This window comes from Solanum dulcamara, chromosome 12, assembly GCF_947179165.1.
Source record: "Solanum dulcamara chromosome 12, daSolDulc1.2, whole genome shotgun sequence".
NCBI classification, from domain to species: domain Eukaryota; kingdom Viridiplantae; phylum Streptophyta; class Magnoliopsida; order Solanales; family Solanaceae; genus Solanum; species Solanum dulcamara.
Window position 1 is genome coordinate 38,788,344 of NC_077248.1, and position 10,744 is coordinate 38,799,087.

A 10,744-nucleotide genomic window follows, 5' to 3' on the forward strand; every position below is an offset into this window, starting at 1 on the left:
ATTAGTGTAAAATATAGTTAATAAAAGAAAAGTTAATTAATAAAGATAAGAAAAAAAGATATAAAAATTTATAATTTTTGACATGACGCTGGAATGACAGCGAGTGTAATACACCACATACTATGGGAGTAATGTTATACAAAAATAATAAATTTACTTTTAGATAATTTAAGTGTGTAATATATCGTTATGATAATTTAAATGTATAATTGACTCTTTAAAATAATTTGTAGAGGAATTTATACCTTTTCTCATTAGGGATTGACTCATTAGCAGTTATGCTAGCAATTGCGTCATACTTTGGAAAAATCATTCTCATCGAATCGTAGCCGAGGGTCTTTCGGAAACAGCCATCCTACATTGATAGGAGTCAGGTCTGCGTATACTTTACCCTCCCCAGATCCCACGATACGGGATTTCACTGGATTATTGTTGTTGTTGTTGTGTATTCTCATCGAATCGTACTTACTTTAAAAAAGCCAAGTACGCTAGCAATTGCGTGGAAAAGATGGGACAGAGGGCAAGTGACCATTCCAAAGACATCAACTTGCTGTGGAGTCTTTTATCTTTTTATTTTTTGAAGCTAATGACGGGGGAAATGGGTACCCATGGATCATCTAGCAAGACAGCTGTCAGTACTTTTTCTTGTTTATTCGTTTTCCATGATGGTGAAGAATGATAAAGAGGAAGACTACAAAAGAAAGACTTAACTGGAGTCAACACCCATTGCAATATAAGTATTGCAATTATAGTGTCTGCTGCTCTGGTCTTTGTTGGAAAAAAAGAAGAAGAAGAAGAAGAAAATGGCGAACGTAGCAGTGGAATTTCTTGTGGAGAACTTGATGCAGCTGCTGCGGGACAACGCTGATTTGATTCTTGGAGTTAAGGAGGCTGCTGAGAGTCTGCTTCAAGATCTGAATGATTTCAACGCCTTCCTTAAGCAAGCTGCCAAGTGCCGCAACGAGAACGACGTTCTCAAAGAACTTGTCAAAAAAATCAGAACTGTGGTTTACTCAGCTGAAGATGCTATTGATAAGTTTGTGATTGAGGCTAAGCTTCACAAGGATAAGGGAGTAACTAGGGTATTAGACCTTCCCCATTATAAAAGAGTCAGGGAAGTAGCTGGAGAGATCAAAGCTATACGAAACAAAGTCAAAGAGATCCGACAGAATAATGCCATTGGCCTTCAGGCCCTTCAAGATGATGATTTATCTGCCAGAGGTTTCGAAGAAAGAAAGGTATCACATCATTAACACACTTTTTTTTTTGATTGTGGAAAGGGAAAGTGAGTACACTAGTGAGAAACATCAATAAATTCAAGGATACATTACTCAAAATGTGTGGAAAAGATAATCTTCATTATGATGTAGCTATACATTATATAGAATTACAAAGATATGCAATTCCAAAGAATATGCTAGTACAATTTCAAAGAACATGCTACTACAATCCCACAAGATATTCTAATTGATTTACATAATTAAGAACAAATCTACTCACTAAAGTAGGATAACTAATTTTCCTAACTCATGCTAACACTCCCCCTCAAGATGGAGTATAGATATCATGTATGCCCATCATGACAAGTGAGTTATTAAAAGCTTGTCTGGATACAACTTTAGTTAGAACATCAGCCAGCTGCTCTAAGGTCTTCACATATGGGACTTCAATTGTCTTATCCTCAAATTTCTCATATATGAAATTACGATCAATCTACACATGTTTAGTACGATCATGTTGGATTGGGTTTTCTGCAATTTTAATTGCTGACTGTTTATCGCAAAATAACTTCATAGGTTCATCGAGTGAAAAATCGAGCTCCCCCATAAGTCATTTCAACTATAGTAATTCTTGGATACCTTTAACCATTGCTCTGTATTCAGCTTCTGCACTAGACAATGAGACAACCTTCTGTTTTTTACTTTTCCAAGTAACCAGGTTACCTCCAACAAAAGTGAAATACCCAGTTGTTGAGCATCGTCTTTCTCCTTTTGCACCGCAATCTGAATCACAATAATCCATAATTTTTGTATGGTGATTCTTAGAGAACATGAGGCCTCTTCCTGGTGCTGACTCCAAGTATCTCAAGACTCTAATGACTGCATTCATATGAACTTCACTTGGATTATGCATAAAGCGACTTACCTCACTAACCGCATAAGCAATATCTGGTCGGGTATGTGATAAGTATATCAAACGTCCCACTAATCTTTGATATCTCGCTTTGTTAGTAGGAACTTGATCAGGAAGTTCCTCTAAGCTATGATTTTGTTCGATCGGCATATCAATAGGTTGACAACCTAACATACCCGTTTTTTTTAACAAATCAAGAACATATTTGCGCTGAGATAAAAATATTCCTTGTTTGGACCTAATAACTTCAATACCCAAGAAATACTTTAATCCACTTAGATCTTTCATATCAAACTCAGACGACAAGTCTTCAATTTAGTCATCTCATCAGCATCATCACCAGTAACAATCATGTCATCGACATAAATGATAAGAACAGTTATCTTACCATTTTGTCTCTTCAAAAATAAGAAATGGTCTGCATTGCTCTAAGTATAGCCATATTTCTTCATTGTTAGTCAGAACCTTCCAAACCATGCTCTAGGCGATTGCTTCAGACCATACAATGCCTTCTTTAGCTTGCACACCAAATTTGTATTTCCAGAGGTATTGTAACCAGGAGGTATGCTCATATATATTTTTTCAGACAATTCTCCGTGCAAAAAAGCATTTTTCACATCATATTGCTGTAGAGGCCAATCAAGATTAGCAGCTATAGATAATAGAACACTAACAGTACTTAGCTTTGCCACAGGCGCAAAAGTCTCCTGATAATCAACACCATAAGTTTGTGTAAAGCCACAAGCAACTAGTCTTGCTTTGAACCGATCAATTGAATCATATGGCTTTTGTTTCACCGAAAAAACCCATTTGCATCCAACAGGTTTCTTCCCTTTTGGTAACGACACAATATCCCATGTCTGGTTTTTTTCTAGTGCTCACATTTCCTCATTCATGGATTCTGCCCATTTAGGATCATCAAATGCTTCATCAAATCTTGTAGGGATTTTAACCGATGACATCTGATTCACAAAGCCTTGGATAGAGCTTGGTAAGTGTCCACTGGAAACATAATGAGCAATAGGATATTTGACTTCCTTTGGATTATCAGGGGAGTATCTTTCTGGTGCTTTCCCTTGATTGGTCTGAGGAGGTAACTGGTACCTATTCCTGTTATCATCACTAGAAACCACTGGTGTAGTATCATCAATTAAATTGTTAGTATTAGTTACCTCAGAATTAATACATACCTCAGGAACATCATTAGAAGGAGCATCATTGGTGGGTACTAAAGGTACTGGTAAGGGAGATTCTTCACTTTCTTGTTGCTCTGTTTGATTGAGAATGCCATGGTCCTGAGATGTTGAGCTAAGCCATGTATTATCTGAATTCATAACACTATTGCCAGGTAGTAACACATTCATACCACTATTGTCAGTTAGTAACACCATCCAATTCTGCTCTTCAACCTTATTCTCCCCCTGAAGAGGAGAACTGGATAACTTCAGAGAGAAATACATCTCCGTCTCAGAAAAAGACACATTCACAATAACATAAAATCTCTTGGTAGGGGGGTGATAACATTTGTATCCCTTTTTATGAGGCAAATACCCAACAAAGACACACCGTAATGCACATGGATCAAGCTTGGTACGTTTGTGTTTTGGGAGATGAACAAAAACAACACAACCAAAAACTCGAGGTTCTAAGTTTAAGGTAGATGAGAGGCTAACAGAACTAGAGAGGTGATTTAAGGGAGTCTTAAAATGGAGAACACTACTAGGTACACGATTTATTAAATAAACAGCATACAAAATAATATCCTCCCAAGATGCAGGTTGCATATGAGAACTAATCAAACATGCACGCGTAACTTCCAATATATGATGATTTTTCCTCTCTGCTACGCCATTTTGCTGAGTTGTAAAAGAGCATGTAGTTTCATGAATGATGCCATGATTTTGGAGACAAGACTGCAACACTTGATTAACAAATTCTCCTCCATTATTTGACCTAAGGACTTTTATTTTGGCTGAAAATTAAGTTTGAATTATCTTATGGAATGAGCGGAAGCATTCAGAAACATCACTTTTATTCTTCATTAGATAAATCCATGTCATACGACTGAAATCATCAACAAAGATTACAAACCAACGATATCCGGATGAACTAGAAACTGGAGAAGGACCCCACACATCAGAGTGAATCAATGCAAAAGGTTCAGTCACCGTACTAGTACTTAAAGGATAAGTAGTATGATGACTTTTAGCTAATACACAAACATCACAATGAAAATTAGAGAAATCACACTCTGAGAACAAAGTTGGGAATAAGTGTTTAATGTAGCCAAAAGAAGCATGACAAAATCTTCGATGCCACATCCATATTTGGTGTTCTTTAGCAGAATAGGAACCTTGACTGGTTAGAGAAATACCATGGCATACATTATCCACATAATAAAGCCCCCCTTTTTTAGTACCACGCCCAATAATCTCCTTTCTGTTGAGGTCCTGAAAGATGCAAAAATGAGAATACATTAATACTAGACAATTTAACTGTTCAGTTACTTGAGAAACAGATAACAAATTATTGGATAGTGAAGGAACAAATAATGTATGCTCTAGAGACAAAGGAGGGAGTCAAAACAACAGTTCCAGCACTAGTAACTGTAGATGATACACCATTTGCATTGGACACATTTGAATGATGTGGCTTATTAGGAGCCTGCAAAAGCGACTGATCAAAGGTCATATGATCAGTGGCTCTAGAGTCAATAACCCATCCAACGTCTTTATCAGAATTCATATTAGTAAGAGTTGATCCAATATTACCTAATGAGTGTCTAGGTATAGTTAAATCAGAATCACTGATTTCAGTTGAAACCAAAGCCGTTCCAGCATTTGGCAGTTATGTGCTGGATGAAACCATAACAGTAGCTTTTCCATCATTTTTATCACCATCCTTTTGATTTCGCCGATCCCTAGACTTCTTTTCATTTAAACCATCCCACCAATCTGGATATCCATGCAGCTTAAAACAATTTTCAACTGCATGTTTGGGATTACTGCAATGAGTACAACCCTTTTCACCATTGCTACGAGCTTTTGAATGGTAATTTCGATTCTGGACAATAGAAGTCTTTGCTGTCATAGCCATGCTGGAATCTGTATTATTATTTAACATTGTGTTCCTCCGTTGTTCTTCATTTCGAACCATAGCAAAAGCAGATTCTGGATTGGGAAAAGGCTTCACACGAAGAATATCACTTCGGACACGATCATAAATATCATCCAGACCAGCCAGGAAGATATACACACGTTCTTCTTCGATTTCCTTCCATCGGGCCTGGACAACATCAGGTTGTGTGAAAGAAATGGGCTTACGATGATCGAGTTTCTGCCATATTTTTCGCAAATCTGTAAAGTATGTAGAAACCGTTTTCCCCTCTTGTTTCATATGCATTGCTTGGCAAGAGAGATCGTAAATCACTGATCTATCAGCCCCTTCGTAATATGTTTGAGACACGGTATCCCAAATACTCTTGGCCGTCGGAAGACGAACAAATAAGCTCATAATGTCGGGTTCCATGGCACCGACAAGCCAACTTTTAACAACAGCATTATCCATACTCCACTTTTCATAAGTGGCATCACTAGCAAGAGGCTCTTTAATTGTTCCCGACAAGTATCCCATTTTTCCACAACTTGCAACAAACATCTCAACAACTTGAGACCGAAGAGAATAGTTCTTGCCATTGAGTTTTACATCGAAAGAATGGCTATAGGTTCTAGAACAGTGTTGAGGATTCACCCATGATAGAATCGATTTAGGAAAAGAGAAGATAATGATTAGAGGAGCAACTTCTTTGATACCAACTCAAAATGTGTGGAAAAGATAATCTTCATTATGATGTAGCTATACATTATATAGAATTACAAAGATATGGGCAAATCTGCAGATACTTACAATCCCAAAAAATATGCTACTACAATCCCAAAGAATATGCTACTACAATCCCACAAGATATTCTAATTGATTTACATAATTAAGAACAAATCTACTCACTAAAGTAGGATAACTAATTTTCCTAACTCATGCTAACAACATTAATCAAACTCCAAACTCTTTAGCTAACAACTTTATTGAGAGTAGTAGGATGTTATCATGGTGTTTCAAAATATGAATAAGTCTTAAAGAGGTTCAACATCTATTATATATATATATATATTAAAATAATAATTTTAACCACGTATAAATAGTCTAATTTTTCGCAAGGATGTTCGGATGAACCCCTGGGCTTTACTTGGTCCGTCCCTGAGTACATGTATGTGTTGTATGTATGTACCACTCTTGATAAATGTCACTCTTCTATCTCTGCTTTTTCGCCTCTTACTTGTTCACATATCTAATCTTTATCTTATATATATTAATTTAAAGCCTCCAGTGGTAGAGGAAGATGATGTGGTTGGATTTGACGAAGAAGCAGATAACGTAATCAAACGCCTTCTTGAAGAATCAAATCGCCTGGAAGTTGTTCCAGTTGTTGGTATGCCTGGTCTCGGCAAAACGACCCTAGCAAATAAAATTTACAAGCATCCTACAATCGGGTACGAATTTTTTACTCGTATTTGGGTTTATGTGTCTCAATCATACAGGAGAAGAGAATTATTTCTCAACATCATCAGCAAATTCACTCGAAATACCAAACAATATCATGGCTTGTGTGAGGAGGATTTGGCTGATGTAATACAAGAATTCTTGGGAAAGGGAGGAAAATACTTGGTGGTTTTGGATGATGTATGGTCCGATGAAGCTTGGGAACGTATCAAAATAGCTTTCCCAAATAACAACAAACCCAATCGAGTATTGTTGACCACTCGAGATTCCAAAGTCGCTAAACAATGCACTCCCATACCTCATGATTTAAAATTTCTGACTGCAGATGAAAGTTGGATTTTACTGGAGAAGAAGGTTTTCCACAAGGATAAATGTCCTCCTGAATTGGAACTCTCTGGACAGAGCATAGCAAAGAAATGTAAGGGACTACCCCTTGCTATTGTTGTTATTGCAGGAGCTCTAATAGGGAAAGGCAAGACATCAAGAGAGTGGAAACAAGTGGATGAGAGTGTGACTGAACACCTCATAAATAGAGACCAACCCGAGAATTGTAACAAACTGGTGCAGATGAGTTACGATCGTTTGCCTTATGACTTGAAAGCATGCTTTTTATATTGTGGTGCATTCCCTGGAGGCTTTCAAATCCCTGCTTGGAAGTTAATCCGTCTGTGGATTGCGGAAGGATTCATACAGTACAAAGGCCACTTATCTCTTGAGTGTAAAGGAGAGGACAACTTGAATGATCTCATCAACAGGAATCTAGTGATGGTAATGGAAAGAACGTCTGATGGTCAAATCAAAACATGTCGTCTTCATGACATGTTGCACGAGTTTTGCAGGCAAGAAGCTATGAAGGAAGAAAATCTTTTCCATGAAATAAAGCTAGGATCTGAGCAATATTTTCCTGGAAAACGAGAACTATCCACCTACCGTCGCTTGTGCATTCATTCCTCAGTTTTGGATTTTGTCTCTACAAAACCCTCAGGTGAACATGTCAGGTCATTCTTATCTTTTTCTTCAAAAAAGATTGAGATGCCATCTGCCGACATCCCAACCATACCAAAAGGCTTTCCGTTGCTAAGGGTCTTGGATGTAGAATCCATCAACTTCAGTCGCTTTTCCAAGGAGTTTTACCAGTTATATCATTTGAGGTATGTTGCTTTCTCATCTGACTCAATCAAGATTCTTCCTAAACTCATGGGAGAACTTTGGAACATCCAAACAATCATAATTAACACGCAACAACACACTCTTGATATTCAAGCAAACATATGGAATATGGAAAGACTAAGGCATCTGCACACTAACTCTTCTGCTAAATTGCCTGTGCCTGTTGCTCCAAAAAATAGTAAAGTTACTTTGGTAAATCAAAGTCTGCAAACTCTCTCCACAATTGCTCCTGAAAGCTGCACTGAAGAAGTGTTTGCAAGGACTCCAAACCTGAAAAAGCTGGGCATCCGTGGGAAAATAGCTGTGCTTCTTGATAATAAGTCTGCTGCATCGTTAAAAAATGTTAAGAGGCTAGAATACCTTGAAAACTTGAAGCTGATAAATGATAGTATTCAAACAGGAAAGTTACGCCTTCCACCTGCATATATATTTCCAACAAAGTTGAGGAAGCTGACTTTATTAGACACCTGGTTGGAGTGGAAAGATATGTCTATATTGGGTCAGTTGGAACACCTTGAATTCCTGAAGATAAAAGAAAATGGGTTTACGGGAGAGTGCTGGGAGTCTGCTGGTGGTTTTTGTTCCCTACTGGTGTTGTGGATTGAAAGGACAAACATAGTTTCTTGGAAAGCATCAGCTGATGATTTTCCAAGACTTAAGCATCTTGGTCTCATCGCCTGTGAAAAACTCAAGCAAATCCCCATTGGCCTAGCTGATATACGCAGCTTCCAAGTGATGGAGTTGCAAAATTCCACCAAAACAGCAGCAATATCTGCACGGGAAATACAATCCAAAAAAGACAAGAAAACTCAAGAAGGGACTAAAACCATTGGGTTCAAGCTTTCCATATTCCCTCCTGATCTCTGATTGCAATAGGATGTGCAGTGTTTCTTGACAGGTCAGTTAAAGCATTCCCTGACCTTAATTATATTACTTAATTTCTTGTTCATAATCTTTAGAGATTTCCTCTAGCCCTACTTTGCTATCCCATTTTCCATGTCCGTACAGTATAAATGAATGGGATCAAGGATTTCTGTCCCAAATGTTGTTGTTTGTAATGTGGTATGGTAATGCTCAGCTATTCGCCTTGGCACTTTATTTTGGTAATTGGGACTCCTGAAATCTATAATATATTCTCCAACTGTTCCATATATAAGATAGCAGATCTGACAAATCGCAATCTTTTTTGACATTCAAAGTAGTATTAGTCATCATCAGATCATGAGATTCTTTATAAAAGCAGTTAATTTTACATCACACAGGTAACAAACTTATGCTGCATAGCCCTTCCTCTGACAAGCTTTATCAATTAGCAATATGAGACAGATGTTTAAAAATTACCAACTCTTTTTTGTTTTCTTCTTTTGAAATTTGTTTTTCCCCTTTGGTTCTTCCACGTCTGTTGCTTAAACTGAGGGTTGTGATGAACATGTGATAGATCACAACTTTCTTGGCAGGGTTTCATGCTACAATGTATTTTATTTAGAAAATGAAAGCTTATTATTTTGTAATTTGTGCAGGTCCTCAATGAACTCGAAGAAATCCTGCTCTTGATAACGATCCCAAGTGTTTTGATAATTTTGAGTCCATGTCTGTCTTTCATGGTTGTTGTCTTCTTGATTGTGGCCATAGCTTGTATGTTCTTCATTTGTAATATGTTAATCTGCAAGAAAGATGTATTTTGCACTTGCAATAAGAATTGATCTAGTGTGTAGTATTTGGCTTCAGACCTGTGTAATATTTTAAGAATTTATTTATATGGTGATTCTACGCTTGGATATTGCTTCCGTTGGAAGCTAGAGGAAAGTATTATGAATGTACTTGTCACGACCCAACTCCGTAGGCCGTGACTGGTGCTCGAGTTGGGCACCCATATGTACCCTTAGCCCCACTTAGCGTGTTAGCAGAATGAACAAATGCAGAAATTAAAAGAGATCGCTAGAGAGCGCACGAAAATAGATGTAGCACACGAAGGCCGTTAAAGCCGTCACTGAACACAAGCCCAAAACACATATACAAAACCCACAACACAAGTCTACAGACCTCTACAAAGCGATAGCATAATCATATGATGGGACAGGGCCCCGTCGTACCCTTAACCATCACGTATAAATATACAACAAAAAAGTTAGTATCAAAATAGGGCTCCGGACAAAGGAGCACTGCCAACCAACAGGGTGGATGTCCTAAGCGAGCGGATCATCAAATCGAGCGTCTGTACCTGTGGCATGTAACGCAGCCCCCGAAGAAAGGAGGTGAGTACAGAAAATGTACCGAATATGTAAAGCAAGGACTGTAATAAATAAAGTCATCACCAGAAAAGAACGTGCAAAACAAAGGCAAAATATTCAGAAATATCAAAATACTTTTTACAACCCCTGATAATGCAAGCGAAAAAATATATGCCATATCCGGCCCTATTACGGGACTCGTTGAACAAAATGTGGTCGCCACCCCGTCACTGGCGCCACAGCACAACATACATTCAGAGTAGGAAATATCTCCATAACAAATCATATCATTTCAGATGGCCATATTACATCATATCATATCATACCTGTACATGGCACAGCATAACTTTACAAACCCATGTACAGGGCGTACCTGCCCCCTCACGTCGGGATACGATGAACAATGCAGAGAGGTACGTATGATAACAAACCTGGCCCGGGCTCAGTGAAGGAAGCATTGAGGCATCCACGAGTGGAGTAGTGAGAAACTATATGCAATTTAAATCATATTTGAGACTCGATGGAATAATCAAAATGAGCTATCATTCAAAATCAAGACAAGAGTCATATCAAGTACCTTTTGAAAGTCACTATGGATTATATCAAAATAGAACTTCTGAAATCATATACTCGTATCAAAGCGTAATAAAATA

At 37.8% G+C, this 10,744-nt stretch overlaps 1 protein-coding gene across 1 annotated transcript; it reads left to right on the forward strand.

Annotated features, from left to right (window-relative positions):
* Positions 1-619: 619 nt before the first annotated feature.
* On the forward strand, positions 620-9,587 carry LOC129875968 (putative late blight resistance protein homolog R1A-3). Its single transcript, XM_055951231.1, has 3 exons — positions 620-1,238; positions 6,511-8,758; positions 9,381-9,587. Exons 1-2 carry the CDS (start codon positions 804-806, stop codon positions 8,725-8,727), a joined length of 2,652 nt encoding a protein of 883 aa, XP_055807206.1. The 5' UTR covers positions 620-803; the 3' UTR covers positions 8,728-8,758; positions 9,381-9,587.
* Positions 9,588-10,744: the final 1,157 nt, after the last annotated feature.